Source organism: Myiozetetes cayanensis, unplaced genomic scaffold (genome assembly GCF_022539395.1).
Source record: "Myiozetetes cayanensis isolate MyiCay16 unplaced genomic scaffold, myiCay2020 scf21, whole genome shotgun sequence".
In the NCBI taxonomy this organism is placed as follows: domain Eukaryota; kingdom Metazoa; phylum Chordata; class Aves; order Passeriformes; family Tyrannidae; genus Myiozetetes; species Myiozetetes cayanensis.
Genome location: NW_026087423.1, coordinates 12,119,251 through 12,135,381, shown reverse-complemented (window position 1 = coordinate 12,135,381; position 16,131 = coordinate 12,119,251). Strand labels below are relative to the sequence as shown.

Genomic DNA, 16,131 nt, shown 5'->3' with positions numbered 1-16,131 from the left:
CAGTTACAGTAAATTGTTGTGGCCCATTTGGGGGGACCTGAAGTCTATTTTCCAATGAATGAAATCCCAGGTTAGCCAAGCCCCTTGTCCCCATGTGTCTTGAGCAAAGAGTGCTCTTGAGTCACTTCCACGTTCTGACAACATATGAATGGAGCACTGGTGAAATTCCAGGAAATAAGAGTTTGATTAATGCTTCCTAATGAAACACAGCGCTGTAATGTGATAAAACACACACAGCCGTTCAAGGTGCAAGCCTGAAGAAAAACTCTTAGGTTTGGGTTTGGTGTGGGTTTTTTTTGGTGGTTTTTTTTTTTTCTTTTTTTTTTTTCCAGTGAGGAAACAATTGAATCTGTCCCAAATGGGGTTCTTAATCCACAGCTGCTATAAATCAAAGAAGAAGAGAATTAAGTTTCAATTGACTTTCCTGACTTAGGGCATCAAACAAGGAATAACTTGAGAGACGGAGGGAATTCTGCAATTTAAAATTCAAGTGCCCTGCACTGGTAAGCTCAGCAGGCAGCTGCTGGGGGTGCTGCAGGTCTCCAGAGAGCCCCTTGGCAGGGGTTGGTGACCCAGCTGGGAGGTGACAGCGGGGTTTGCTTGGCCAGACCCAACAGAAATGAGCAAAAAAAAGGGACTTGCAAACACGTATTCCTTGTTCCCTACAACTTTTCCTTCCCAAAATGAGAAATCACCAGGATTGAAACCGTTCAGAGTGTCAGATGGGACAGTGGGATGTGTTTATTCATCTGAAGACTACTGGAATTTACTAGAATCCTGAGCTGTTGGAAACTGGAGTAGCTCCATTTACAGCTGGGGGATCAGGCCACGGTGTTAAAAATGCTGGAGGCATTTTAAAAAGACATGAATCTTGGGATTTATTTGTGAATATCATTATTAATATTAAATTAAGTAAAAAATGAAAAGGAGAAGAAATTATTATGAAAGAGCAAAAGAACTGCAAGAAACAAACAAACATTACTTTTTAATTGGGTTGTGCATTTTCTAATTCCCTTTTCTAATCCAGTATAAGCAGCTGGCTTGTGACAATATATTCCCAGAAGAGTAAGCAGTTTTCCTCTGGCATACCAAATTGTGTCCATCATGGCAGTGTTTAGTGTCTTGTGTGTTTATCTTAGTTCTGGGCTTAGTTCTGGCTTTCCATGCTTTGGAAAGCTAGGTGAGTGTAAAAGAGTATACACTCACTGATTCTGAGGTAGATTTTCCTTAAAATGAAGGTTTTACCTGGCCAAGGTCAGGCTCAGTACTCCTTGTTCAGTGTTCATGTTTGAATTTGCACTGATGCTACGTGCAATTAGTGGCAATTAAATGAATTAACATTTTCAAGGCAGTGAATTTCCTCAGCACCGAGCCTGCTCTCATATCCAGCTCTTCCAATTACGTTGGTATTAGTGCTACATGGCAGGATTCACTTATCTAATTTTAGAGCAGGCTATTTAAAGGATAATCTGATGTGTTCATTTATGTCATCCATAGAGTGGATGTGATAAAGATGCACTGTTCTTGCACTGCTGCCCAATCTTGCTTGTCCTGTCTATGTGTGCTGTGGGTCAGGTGGAAGCATCTCCCTGTCCCAGCCAAGCCCAGGGTCCTGCTGTACATAAATGCTCTGTTCAAGCACTGAGAACAAAAAAATTAGGAAATTGCCATGAGTAGGGGGAACAGGGGATTGTAACATACCTACTGAAGGATTCATCAACAGAATTAATTTGCTTGTAATCAGTAATTGTGGCTGTGGCCAGTTAAAGCCAGTAATAAAGCAAGTTCTGTGAATAATGGTTCTGGCTCTCCTACAAGATCAAATTACAAGTTTTTACATGAAGCCTTTTTTCACCCTCTGTTGCAAACCTGACTCGTGCACTCATGTGCTTGAAAAAGGGGGGATGCCTGTTCTGAAGGATTCCTAAATATCATTCCCTCAAACCAAAGCTGCAGAACATTTTCCTGTGCAGGCAGTCAGTTCCCTCCAGGCAGGCAGGTAACAGTGGCACCACTGGGGGTGGAGGGGAATAACCAGCCCCAGCAAAAGCTTTGCTCAGCACCAGACAGCCCACTCACTGCTTGTTGCTGATCTTTGGTTTATGTACATTCAAAAGCAGCTCAGTAGACATTAAAGGATTTAATGTCAGGAATTTTTTGTGAGCTGATATTAGACTCGTGTTGGATATAATAATAAACAGCACAGAGAATACCACAGACCTGATCCTTTCCATTTCATGTTTCCTTTATGTTGGTGGAATGTGATCTGTCCTTTGTGGCTGGTGTTGATGTCTGTACCACAATCAAGAGGGTGATGCAAAATATCCTCCCTGTATTTAGTGTCAAAGGCAGTAAGTGATCTGTATCTGTAATTATATATCACAATGTAGTGGCTGGAGAATTCCACAGCCTGGACTGCTTGTGAGCCTGGCCAGAGGCCTTGAGGCTGCACCTTCACCGTGGAGGGTTTTGGTGAGGAATATTTTTCCCCCAAAATAAGTAAATATATAGATAAGTGAAGCTCTTCAACTTCATAGCCCAGAGCAAGATTAATTAATAGGGAAAAACACTTAATCTGTCTGCTCACCACAGAATTAATGAGTAATAGAGAACATCTTCCCAGCATCTCCAGCTGAAAGGGTGATGAATGCCTGTGCATGTCTTACCTACATGTCTCTGTCTACCTGCAGCTCCCCTCTCCATGTTGCACTTCAGGTGCTTCCTAGCTCATCTGTTGGTTTTCCATGTTTTTCTTGGTTTGGACTTTTATTTGTTTTAAGCTCCATATGGTCTCTAAATCAATTGAGATGAAGATTAATAAAAGCAAACTCTCTCACTTCCCTTATGGCAGACGATCAGCTGTCCCCAGTTTTCAGATGGAGAAATGGAAAACTAGAGAAGTTGTGTGGCCTGGAGCAGGAAATGACACAACAGTTCTTTAAGCATTTGCACGGTCCAAGATAGTCTTGAGTGTTCTTTTCCCACCAACTGGCTCATTTTCAAGCATCTTAAATTGGACTTTGCCCTTTACTGGGAATATTTGGGAATTCAACTCAACTAAATGAGTCTGGTTTTGTCATCCTACTTCCATCTGTTAAGGCTGCTCATTGGCATAGTTTTAGGGTGGAATTTTACCATCCATCAGCTTTTATCTTCTTTTTAAGATGATATTTAAAAATATGTATATATATTGAAGACTTTAATGCTGGAAGTGTTTTGGTTTCTATTTAAATATTCCGAACATCTCTGTTAAAGGCAGATACAAACTGTACTAAGTGTTCTTTATTACTCATACATGCAGTGTCCCTGTGAAACCCATCATACATCAGAGGCAGCAGTGATTCTTCAGCTTTGCCCAGTGACAAGTCACCGCATAGCTGTTCCCTGCTAAAAATGTCGGTGTCGACTTTATTTGCCAAAACATGTTTCCTTCTTTCCAGCTGCCAGTTGTTGTTTCAAAATAAATGGAACCTAAAAATCTCATTATTTTTATTGTTTAAAGCCAGCGTTGGGTGCAGCTCCGGGGGTCAGGAGGTAACAATACTAATTTACCCTGGTGCTGCCGCACTTTGAATATTTAATCTCTTACGGCTTTGACATGATGACTGGCTGTGTTTCTTAATATTGTTGTGAAGACTTTGCTGGAGGGCCCTGCAGCTCTTAATAATGGGCATCAAGACAGAGACAAGTAAGTAATGAATATTGCATGAGGTTCTTTCCCTGCCAGAGGATCAGCCTGGACAGAAGTACCTGCAGAAGTCCCCAGGCCTGCACCTCGTGCCACAGTTGGGACTGTGCTGGTGATGGCCAAAGTTTAGTGTGCCCTACAGAATTCAGTGCCATTCCAGCAGCAAAATATTTTTAGCTATCCTAAACCAGTGATAGTGTTCAGCTTTTTCATAGGCTTCCACCTGGACTGGACAGGGAGCAACATCCTTCCAGCTTTTTATTGCCAGTGGAGAGCTGCTGTGTTCAACATCTGCCTGAGAGAGCTCACTTCTTTTTGCCTGACCTTTCAGTGAACAGGCTTCTCCCTGTATTACAAACATGCTGGAACATAAAACTTGATCTGGACAGTGTTTTCTAAAATCATACCTGACTAAATACCAATAGAGGAGATCTGACTGTAAATTGTGCTACCGTAAGGCTGGGTGATACAGAGTAAAAGAGGGAAATGGGACAAGCAGATTGCAAGGAGGAACTGGGGGTGATAGTCCACAGATGTCACTGGCAAAGTTAAAAGCTGATTTGTTCCTGGGATTAGGAGCATCATTCATGAACCCTCTTTTTAAAACAGTACTATCAAAAAGCAGTCTCTGCTTTTAAGGCTCTGCAGAGTCTGAGAAGCAGCAGGAGAGAGAACACACAGAACCAGAAGACAACATTCATCAGTATGAAAAGTAGAAGTCTCAGCTTGCAAACAGCCCAGCCATTGTTTAGGTTTTTGTAAGTTTTCTGGCAACAGGAATAAGGAAAGATGGATTTCGCAGAGTATAATGAGGTAATTTCTATATCTGTAATAGCTGGATATTAAATTATATTTATATATCTCTTGCACATTTATTTTCTTTACTAGGACTCTCATAAACACAGAAGCTGTCCTTGAAAGCTTCCCAGATTTATTTCCAGTGTGAGTCTCTATCTTATCACAGCAACTCTGAAACTCCTCGCAGTAAGTTATGATGATGATCAGAAACATCAGTCTGCAGCTGAGGATCCCAGAGCAGTGGCTGTCAGGCAGGTTCCAACCACTTTCCCTCTCTCAGGTGCAGCTGGACTGAGCCTCTCTGCCTGTTGTGGGAGACAAGGTCCTCAGGGGTTGTTTTCAGTTGTTGCATGGGTAAATCTAAGTCATCTTAGATGATGGTGAATGGTGATGATCCCCTCTTAGCAAACAAGCACCTATTCTGGAATTACACCAGGAGGTAATAACAGGACACGGATAGAGGACTGTGCAGTTGGGTTTTAAAAAGATAGGAACTCAACTTATTAAAATTGGTGAGAGCTGTAATGTTTATAAATTAGGGCTTTGTAAAATGTAAGCATGTGGGTTGAATATTTTAGTCTTGGCACTTATTCATATTCTGTTTTTACAGTGACAGGTTTATTGGGGTTTTTAATGCCTGTTTGGATAATTGTTGAGTTTTATCTGTATGCTATTTACTGCAGGGTGGTCATCAGCACAGTTTCACAGGCGTGAAAAGCAGCAGATCTGCCAGCAATAAATCCTCTCTTCAGGGTCAACCTGTGGCTTTAAAACAACAGGAAGAGTATATCAGTAGTGCATATTTGTGTCACAACCACAGGTGCCAGAACACAGTGTGCTCTGTACCTTTGAAGGACTTGCATGAATTCCCACGTGCAAGTGGGAATTGCTGCACTATTAGAAGGAAGCATCACAAAATTCCATTTATGAGACTTCTGTTTAATCTTAATAAGTGACTAATACTGCCAAAATTAAAAGGATAGATATATATATAATATATATATTATTTCTGAAACGTGTGTTCAGATTTTCAAGGCGTCTCATTTCATTTAGAACCATCCTCAAGATGAATTGAAAATTCAGCACCTTCAGGCTAATCCTGGGAATGCTCAAATCCCTGGGCCGTGCCCACTGCTTGGAGCAGGTCTGCTCGTGATGGATGGGAGTGTCTGCACGCAGGGATTGTGACCCTGCTCGTGGCATGTTTGTAGTAAGGGTGGCACAGAGGTCACCCCACTAAAGCAAACACCTCCATCCTGGGCGAGCCACGGCGCGTTGAGTTGTCCTTCTGCTCCCAGCAAAGCAGGGTTTGGGTTCCTCCTTTCTCTCTCTCCTAACCTGTCCCTGTGCAGGTCTCATCTCACGGGGTCTGCTGGCACCGTGGTGAGAAGGGGCTGCTCAAATTCCGAATTGCACGAGTTGAAGGGGCTGCAGTTCCTCCTTGCAGCAGGGTGAGGGCCTCAGCTCTGTGTGTCTGGGGATTCACCAGACAGCTGAGGCTTCACTGCCTGCTTTTGTTGCTGTTTCCTTCTAAACAAGTAGAAAAATAGAAAACAAAGTAGAAAAATATTAGGCTCTATCAAGACTCTAAGCAGTGTGCTAGCAAATGCAGTTGGGATTTCATTAGGAAAATGAAATGTAGGTAGGTGATGTCAGTGTGTGTGAATAACTACAGCTGGAATCTGCAATTGCAGATCATCACTGGCATAATATTTTGTCTGCCGTGTCTTTTTCTTTCTTTCAAGCTAGTGTTCAAATACTTTAAACATCAAAGCCTTCCCTTCTACACATTATTCATTCTTGCAAATGTCTCATATCATGCAGTAGAATGATCAGAGAGCTATGTCTCTTTAGATATGGTAAATCAGTCTTGTGTCCTCTTGGAAAAGTGGTTGGGAATGGTTTTATGGTTATTAATTTGAATTCAATATTTTTTTTCCATCCTAAGCATTTTAAAATTCAAAAAACTTCCAAGAAACTTTTCAATCACTTTCTTCTTGCCTTTCCTCAGAAGTAAAATCGTACTTATTTTGTTTCATCAGCCAATTCCTTCATCTCCTCCTAGGGACATTAAAATGAAATTCAACAGAAAACAGCTCACAGAAAATTGAAACTCATATTGATTATCTGGGTATGTACCCACCATACCTGGGGCTGTACAGCAGAAGGCGTGGGGCCTCCAGGGGTTCTGTGTAGGGATGGCATTTTGTAGGTCTGACATGGTCTTCTTTAATAAATTCTTCTGACCACTTTTTGGGAAAACTTGAACTTGAGAACTGTCCAGGTGATGATGATGGGTGTCTTGGTCATGTTCAGTTGCCAGACAATCTACAGTTTTCACTAGCTGGCTAAAAAGAACACAGGTAGTCCCTCTGTATTGGTTGAGGTTGACAGCTCCAAATGAACTTCAGATTGACTTGGAGTCCCTTGCCTTGAGTAGTTGCATGATGGGCTCTGCAGATAACAGCTGTGAGACGGACACTTTCATAGGGTTCTTTTCAAAATATTTTAGTTCCGTGTTGTTTTAAGTGAAACGTACTGTCTCTGACCTCAGTAGCTAAAGCAGAACAGGATTTTAAATGCAGAAGCAGCTGAAGTTTTCCTCTCTGACAACATCTTCGTGCCAAGGTGGGGCACTCTGCAGTAACCAAAATCAAGACCAAGCACAGCTTCAAGGAGAGCCAGAGACAAGAGTGAGGTTTGTTTTTCCAGAGCCTCAGCTATGTGACAGCCCAGCAGCAGCCCAGATTTGCCCCAAGGCAGTGAACCATCTTTGCTCCATTAGGGGAGATGCCTGTGACAGATGGCTATTTCAGAGTGCTGACTGGTTTTTGAGAGTCTTTGCCTCTGGCTGCTTGGCATCACCTTCATCTTCAGCCAGCTGTCCTCCATCCAGGTGTTGATTTGGGCTGAGCACAGTTGGTAGCAGAGGCATGTAAATAGTGTGATCACCTCTAGACTGTCATTTGACTGCACAGTATCTTGGTGTGTCATTACAGCATCTTCCTCGTCCACCCTGGACGATGTGAGTGGAAACACGAGCCCTGTGGAGACGAGTGGGAGTGAAAATCAGTGAGAGGGTAATAGTGAGAGAGAGACAACTGGATTTGTGGTTTGGAATGGGATCCTGACATTGCCTCTGGCTTGTTCCATTGATTGGGAAGCAAGCCACCACTGCCTTCCCATGGTCCCCATTTGTAGGCTGGAGCTGATTCATCTGGTTTCAGCTAAAGCATTGTCACTGAAGTCCAGCTGTTGTGTATATTGATTTTGATCTAGCTTTCTTTTGGCAATACACACCTTCCTGCGCGAAGAAAAATTGGAACATGACCCTTTTGGGCAGGAAACAGTGACTTCAGCTCAGTGCTGCTGGTGTGGAAATATTTCAAATGGGGTTGTTTTGTTTTGTTCTGAGGAAAAAAAGAAAATACATTTTTTGATCTTGACATTTTCCCTAAAAACACTACTGCTGTCCTTCAGTCAGCTCTCGTTTATCTTTTGTAACTTGCTTTGAGATCTCTGGAGGAACAGTGATCTAATAGCTAATATTTGAGTGGTGTTAGGTGAGGTTTCAGCTGTGTAAGCATATTCTCATGTTCTTCTGTACACATCATAGACTATTTTAAGCTGACCACTTAAAAACATTTACTTAGGTCAAATGGTTGTTTCCTTCTGCTAAGCCAATCATGGATGAAATCATGTCTCTGAGAGAGCCCATTTATAACTGCAGTGGTGCAAAAAAAGTCCTCATCAAAACTTGGTAAACTCTCTGAGAGAGCTGAAGGTGTTTTATAACTCTTGGGACAAAGTATAAGCTCCTGTCAGAATCCAAACTGAATTCTTGTGGCCAGCTTGTGAACTTGGAGTTTATAATGGAAACAGGGATGTAACAGATTCTTAACAATATCAAGACCAGCAGGTGTTGCTATAATATATTAAATGCTGTGGAGGCACCTAATAAGCTGCACTTGAGCATTAATTCAATATGTTTTCTTAAACCAAATTGTTATTGGCTAGGAAAACTTAAAGCTGGGAGAGACTTGCAATAAGAATACTACTGAAATAAGTAGTATTCTTATAAATACTTCTTATAAAGCACTGGAAAAATACAGGTTCTGAGCTGCTTCTGCTGAGCAGAAGTAAAACTAGAGAGTTTTACTACAGCTTTAGGGAAAGATCTGACCCTGCATTTGGGCATTATTTGTGTTTAAGAATCCAGTACTGTAGGAAATAACTAAATCTTGTACCTGTTTGCAAGACATGATGCTGCAGAAAACCCATGGCATCTTTTTTCCAGGGATAAGATTAGATGATGGTGAAACTGCAGTCTAGGCTTGTTCCACACTGCTGGATCTCTCCAACCACAGGTTTCATTGGTCATGCCCAAAAGACAAGGGAGATTTTCCCTGAGACAGAAATACATCTTCTCAAAGAAACTGCACCCTCGGGGACCTTGCAGAAGGTGAACAGCAGGAGGGTCAGAAATAGGACCAGCAGTGGGAGATTTTATACCTCAGGAAACCCTGAGCTGGCCTTGCCAAGTTAGAGTGAATTCACAGAGATTGTTGTAACTTTTGCTGAATTTTGAGTTGGCAGCTCCTGAAATCAAGAAGGAAGGATGAAAGGGGAAAAATTCCCAGAACCAGGAGGTGAGATGGGTATGTTTCTTTGTATAAAAGGAGGATTGCTGGGAACACGAATGGAGAATATGTTGAAAGGGGTTATTTAATGTCCACTGGCATCAAGCTTAGACAGTTAATGGTTTTATACTAAGAGATGATCAATTTAAACTAGATATAAAGAAGAAAAATTTTACAATGAGGATGGTAAAATACTGGCCCAGCTTGCCCAGAGAGGTGGTAGATGTCCCATCCCTGGAAATATTTGAGGTCAGCTGGAGCAGGACTCTGAGCAACCTGATCTAGTTGAAGATGTCCCTGCTCCTTGCAGGGTGGTTGGACTAGATGGGCCTTTAGAGGTCCCTTCCACCCCAAACTATTCTGTGATTCTGTATTTCTGTGTGTGCTTGGCAGGACTTCTCTTGCACGTGGACGTGGCCCCAGCCATGCCACCTCCAGGCAGGATCCCAAGCCGGTGCTGTCCTTTGGCTGCGGGGCAGTCCCCGGAGCTGAGCGGGTCACCGGCTCTCCCTCGCACTGTTTTCCGCTCGTTTCCAGCGCTGAGACGGGCGTGGCATCCCCTCACCTGCGGGGCTGCAGCAGGGACAAGGACACCAAGCTGCCCCTGGCGGCGCTCGGGCAGGACAAGGTGAAACGTTCTGAGCATCGCAGGGAAGGCGTCCCTTGTCGTGTTCCCTGGTGGGGGGGTGAGCGGCGCATCCCCCGCTCCGCCGTGCGGGGCCGGGGCGCGGGGCGGGAGCCGCGGGCGAGGCGAGGCAGGGAGGCGGCGGCTCCTCCGCTCCGTGTGCCTGTGGATGAGATCCCCGAGCACGTCACTGCGCACGGCGCTCGGCGTTCGGGGCGGCAGCGAGCGCGGCGGGCTGGGCTGGGCGGGCTCGGCCCCCGCCGCTCCCTCTCTCCATGCCGCCCTGCCCGCGGCGCGGCCCCCGCGGGGCGACGGCGGGCACCGGGCGGGGAGCGGCGCGGCGGTGCTGAAGGACAGCTCCGCTCTGCTCCCCTCGGCTCCGCTCCGCTCCCCCTGCCGCTCCCCCCGGCTCCGCTCCCCCGCCAAGCCGGGTGGCCTCGGGGGCCGCCGGGCGCCGCGCCTGGATGCGCCCCCGGCCACCGCGCCGGCGGCTCCCATGGCGGTGGCACGGAAAATCAAAACTTTGTTGACGGTGAACATCTTGGTCTTCGTGGGCATCATCCTCTTCTCCGTCTACTGCAGGATCCAGGACCGCTCCCAGGAGCTGGTGCAGATCGTCCGGAGCGCGGACCGCCGGGCCAGGAGCCGCGGCGCCAAGGTTGGCAGCCTGGCCGACAGGGAGTCCATCCTGCAGCGCCTGGACCACCTGGAGGAGGTGGTCTACAACCAGCTCAATGGTACGGGGGGCTGGGAGGGGGCGCGGCGCCGGCCCCGCAGTGCCCGGTGCCCCGGGAGGGTGTCCCGGGCTGGGGGGAGCGCCCGCAGTGTCCCCCTCCGTGGGGAGGGGACCCGGCACTGACCGCGCCGCTGGAGCGCTGAAATACCAGGGAAAGAGGTGCCTGCAGGGTTCTGCTAGAGGGGCTCGGTGAGCCTCCCACCACCACCCTGCCTCTCCCCCAGCTCTTGGTCCGGAGTCAGGACTGCCTCAGTAGATGCAAAGTTAAGGGAACCCGCAGAGTTCATGAGTTTCGGGTCTGGGAGAAGTCCCCTCTAGGAACCTCCCAGGTTTTACAGTTTACCTGCGCATATTAAGTCTGCATAGGAAGTTGTTTGAAGAGCAAATATGCTGTTAGGCTGTAGCTGAAAATCATATGCTCGGTTGCAGAACTACTTTAAAACATTCTGCTGAGTTCTCACGCTGTGTGCTTTTAATGGTCTGTTTAAACATAGCACCTCTATGTTTCCTTAATGATTTTGCTATTTGCATTTGTTATTGTAACTGATGAGCAGGAGAAGCATCCACCAGTTCTTTTTATGACATGCCATTCTAATTCACCAGCATTGAAAAATATTGGTAGGTAAGCAAAGAACCCTTCCATGGTAGCTAGAATGAGCTAAGCCATCAAAGTTGTTAGAGGACAGCTAACATGTCATATAGAAGCTAATTCTTTGTAATGAATACATTTGTACTTGCATAGATTTGTAAAGTTCTAAGTGTGAGACATCACAGAAATAAGTATGTGATTAAATACATGAGTTTTTTGGACAAGAAGAAGCTGAAGGAGTGAAGTTTTGCATAAAATGATGAAATAAATGTAATATTTAGTGTCTAGCACCAAATAAAAATTTCAATATAAACATGTTTAAGTATAGCAAATGTGCTTCTAGGCTGCTTGTGGAAATCCTACTCATAACATTGATTTAACAAAGGCTGCTGTCGTTTCAAAATGCAGACAAATAGGAGGGTTAGGATAAAGTATGTTTCCTATTACTACTTTCTGAATGAATGTATAAATCTAAGTAAGTTAGGCTGTTATGGTAATATGCAGTTTGTGCCAGCAAGTGTTAGAGAACAGGCATCCCTTTACGCTCTCATCTGTATAAACAGGGAAGAGAAGGGGAACGTGGAGTGTGGGTGTTAGTCACAAAAACACACACTCAGGAATTACAGGGAAGTGTCAACAGCTGTGTTTCCTAACCGTGTTTTGGAGCAGTTTTGAAGAATGTAGGATTTAAGAGGAAAATCCTTCTCACAAATTCCAGAAAGCCACAAGGTTCTTGATCTAATTCATTGTAACTTGGCTGAACGAGGCTTTTTTGCCTCAAATTGATTTGTTCCTGGTGTTGTTCGTGGGTGAGACTTTGGGTAGGATTTCCCTGTGCGGGGTTCATCTCAGCACAGCATCCCTGGAGCATCAGCAGGAGTCCTTAACATACCAGGCAGGCACCATTGCATGTGATAGCTGGGGCTTCACAGCAAACGGGAAGTTCTCTCTAAAGTGTGCCACTATTTTGGGAACTTTTTTTCTTTGTCTTCTTTAATTTGGTTTGTTGGATATGGAAGTTCATAGTGAAATCACTTGAACTAGTGTTATGTTGCTTCTTCAGGTCATAATAAACACTACAGGCAGTTTTTTCTTCCTGGAAGTTCTTACACGGGAAAATACAGAAAGTTTTTGAAGCCAAGTTGTTCAGATTTCCTATTCATTTCCCTTCCCTTCCTCTCTGACACGGTTGTTGGGGTTTTTTATTATGACACAGTGGTACATTAACATAGATTAGTTACTTCATAATCATACCAAAAAGTCCTAAAAAATTAGGAAGTGCTGCACTGAAATCATCAGAGCTGCTTCACTGTAAGTGAAACATCAGGATCAAGCATCTGTGTTTGGGTTTAGCTCACTGGTATTCTCTTCTTAATCTCATGACTCATTCCTTGTGCCATTGCTGGGTTAGTGCTGCTCAGGCAGCGTTCAGATTCCAGGGGGCCTGTCTGTGATAGGGCTATGCAGACAGGCTGGTGCTACAGAAACTCTGCCTGTTCTGGAGCTCTGCGCTGTCACCCCAGTGTCGAGCGAGGGTTCTCAGACACTGCCCTGTGTCCTGCTCCATCACAAGGCTGGAGGGACATCTGAAGTTGTCTTGGATGTTGCTGTTTCATGAGATGGGCTGAAGTCCCTTTTATAGGGAGAGACAGACATGAGTAGAATGTGAATTCCTTGCATACCCAGAATCCCTGAAAGCACCAGGAGGTTGAGTCCAGCTCAGTGTTATTGTTATGGTAGGTCAGTCCAGATCAGCATTTCAGTTTTCTGCTCTTGTTCCTTTCTGTTTTGAAATCAGCAACTTTAGAGCCACTTAATAAGTGTCCTTTTGGTAATAACATCTCAGTGTTCTTTTATTTCATTTTTCTCTTCAGATGAGTCCTAAACTGGTCAGACCTTAGCTGGTCTCCACCTTACCAGTGAATAGAAAGTCACTCTGTGAGAGACCAGCCCTGCAGCTGCAGCTGCACAGAGTTTTGTTTGTCACACAGATTTGTTTGCATACAGTCAGAGAAATGTTGTTTAGAAGTTTACCTTCTGCAAGCAAAATAATCACGAGCTGTAACGTTACAAACGTATAAAAAGGCAACACAAACCAATCACTTGAGAACTCATTAACTCCTCAGCCTGAGTAAAACCAGTGAGTGCAGTGCCTGTGGAGGTGTGTGTAGAACGCAGAGGATCCCCACATGAAAGTCAGGAGAAAGCTGGTCCTTGCAATTATGTTTGGCAGAACAAGAGTTTTTCGAAGAGGATGAATGAGAATTGCCACGATTCCCTGCAGAGTTGTGCAGACATACACCCAAACAATAGTTTTCTTTTGGCTCGTGCTCTGGTTTTTTATCAACTCAGAAAAATAGTATTTCTGAAAAAGCTTTCTTTTTGCTCAGCTGCTACTGGTTGTGGTGGAAGTAAATGAATGGAGCATGAAAAGGGAAAGGAAAGCAATGAAACGTGTCTGTGGAATTTCCCCGGTGAGACTCAATATTACCTCTTGACGTTTGACCTTGGGTACAACATTTATTTTGAAAAACTGAGTTATTATAGATCTACTTCATCTATATATGTATTATTTTTCATTTTTACTATGGTATTCCTATTGATGAATATGTTTTATTGTCATTCTGCACAGAACTAATGCCAGCTAGACTTAGTGGCAATTCATGAAATAGCATAACGATAACACCTTGATATTATCTTCCTTTGCCTTTTTTTTTTTTGTTTGTTTGTTTGTGGTTTTTTTGTTTTGTTTTGTTTTTGGGTTTTTTTGTTTGTTTTGGTGGGTTTTTTTGTTTTTTTTTGTTTTTTTTTTTTTTTTTTTTTTTTGTAAAGGGGAAAAATTGAAAAAGATTTCATGGACTGCATTTTTCCCCTAATCCCTTTTGCAACTAAGTCTGTTGCTAATGATTTACCATAGAAGGTAAAGAATTTTTGATGCCCCAAGTAGAGCATAACCTTTCATGCCAAAAGCAATTGAAGGGTCAGGCTACAATTTCACTCTAATTGCCTTTTTTCCTTTTCACTGTCTCTTTCCAGTAATACACAACAATCAATACAACATGTAATTAGATTTCATTCAATCTGCAAAGATTAAGAGTGTTTTCATCTCCTCTTTGTGTGTGTTCATATCATGTCTTCACACCCATGTATTCTGTGTTAGACCCCTTTGACCTGTTCTGTTTCAGACACGGAGGGATAAATTGGGAGTATTCCCTTGAGTTTGACAGATTATCATTCGTTACACATCATAATTTGATTTTGCTCTCTTTGGGGAGATTAAATACAATAGCAATTTCCAGTGTGATAAATGGGTTCTATGTTACATATGCATTTCATGGAGGAGGCTGGAGGGGAAAAGTGGACAATTCACATAATTGCAGCACAGAGGTTTAAACTGATGGAAATAGCAGGGCCTGGGTGCAGAGGACTGATTCCTGCTGACTGGGACTCCTGATTTTCAGAGTGTACTGGGAGCAAAGTGATTGCATTTAAAATTCAGCCTGGCAATCTGCATACCTAAAAGGTACAGTAGTATTTTTAACAGGACGGTTTATTCCTCACGGGCTTGTGACTGGTTGAAAGTGGTGCTGTATTTCCATGTTGAAAGTAAGGGCTGGGAGCAGGCTGCGAGTCAGTCAGGTGAATATCCACATCAGATTTGTCAAAAAGAAGCTTTTACAACTGGTAACTCTGAGTGAAGAGCTGAGGGGAAGCAGAGAAGAGAGGTAAAGACACACGTGCACAGGGGGAGATTCAGAGTGATTGCACCTTCTCATACCCACACACAGATTCTTATTTGGGAACTGTTTCTGTCCAGTTTGGTTATGGGCTGGTGCCAACAAACATCTGGCAAAATCAGCCCCCAAGTATCTCTAAAAGTATCATTTATGGGGACTGTGGTGTCCTGTGTGGGGTCTGCTCTCAGCCCTGTGCTTTCCTTGTCCTAGTGAGGGGCTTCTTCGTGTGGTCCCATTTTGAGGAGTTCTTTAAAGGAATGCAAGCTGGGATTGAAAAATATCAACTTTTTTTCAAGTTAGGCTGCTGTTTATGGGTTAGCACACAGTACATAACAAGTATTTTCTGTTGTGCTGGGTCAGATTGTCAAGCTTAGGTAGGTCACCATTGCTACAGGCCTGACCTTCTGTGTTTCAAAGTGATGGTCAAGTCCAGAAGACTGATTTTCCTGTCATGTTGGCTTCAGTTGTGTTAGTCTTGATTTATGTAGCTGAGGAAATTCATAATCAGTGCTTTCAGGAAGGTCAAGGTTTTATTCCCCAAAATAACAGAAGGAAAACATCATAAGCCAATATTTGGATAGCCCCTGTATCAATGTAAGGTAATCTTCAAAATAGTATTACTCTATTTAGGCACTTTAGGAAGAAAAGGTCAAAAAGTTTAGCTAAAAAAGAGGACAGATCTCATTTGTGATACAGGCCAAATTGTGTTCAACTCTGCAGAATACTGACAAACACAAAAAAATATGTCTCCATTCCAGCAGCACATCAGTGATTTTAAAGTCTCCCTGTACTCTGTGTTTCATATAGCAGTAACTATTGGTTTTATGTAATGTTGCTGCTTTTTGCCTTTGTAACTGGGAAGAAAGCTTTTTTTTGACAGGGGGAAAAAAAAAATCATGTGGTAATTTTATCATTGACTCATTTGTGTAGGGCTTGAATCATTTGTACTGTATAGGATCAAAAACAATGTTTGCAGAGGCAGAAAGAAAATCTCTGACTGATGTTGTTTTTGCTGCCTTTTCGGCAGTATTCCAGTTCAGCATCTTTCCATTTCTTTCTAAATGTGACTGGGATTGGAAAAGCAAAGATGGGTCTGTGATCTTTGTGGAGAAGAGCTGCAGTGTGGTTCTTGCACACCTACAGCCTCTGTACAAGTTTAGAGGATTAGAATACCCTCGATAGTGGCAGGTGGGGTTGTTTTCTGAGTTTAGGGGTTTTATGGCCTGTTTATTTGATGTTTCAGTAAATAAAGGCAGGTAGCAGTTAAACCAAGAGCATCATTTAAGAATGCAGTTCCAACCACTGAGTGCGTGGCAGT

General features: G+C 43.7%; 1 protein-coding gene across 1 annotated transcript in view; it reads left to right on the top strand.

The window, feature by feature from the left end:
• The first annotated feature begins 10,079 nt into the window (after window positions 1-10,079).
• The window catches only part of GALNT9 (polypeptide N-acetylgalactosaminyltransferase 9), a 122,923-nt gene continuing 116,871 nt past the window's right edge, over window positions 10,080-16,131 (top strand). Inside the window, 1 exon segment of the mRNA XM_050318518.1 lies at window positions 10,080-10,488. Within this exon segment, the coding sequence (XP_050174475.1) occupies window positions 10,248-10,488 (241 nt within the window). The 5' untranslated portion in view covers window positions 10,080-10,247.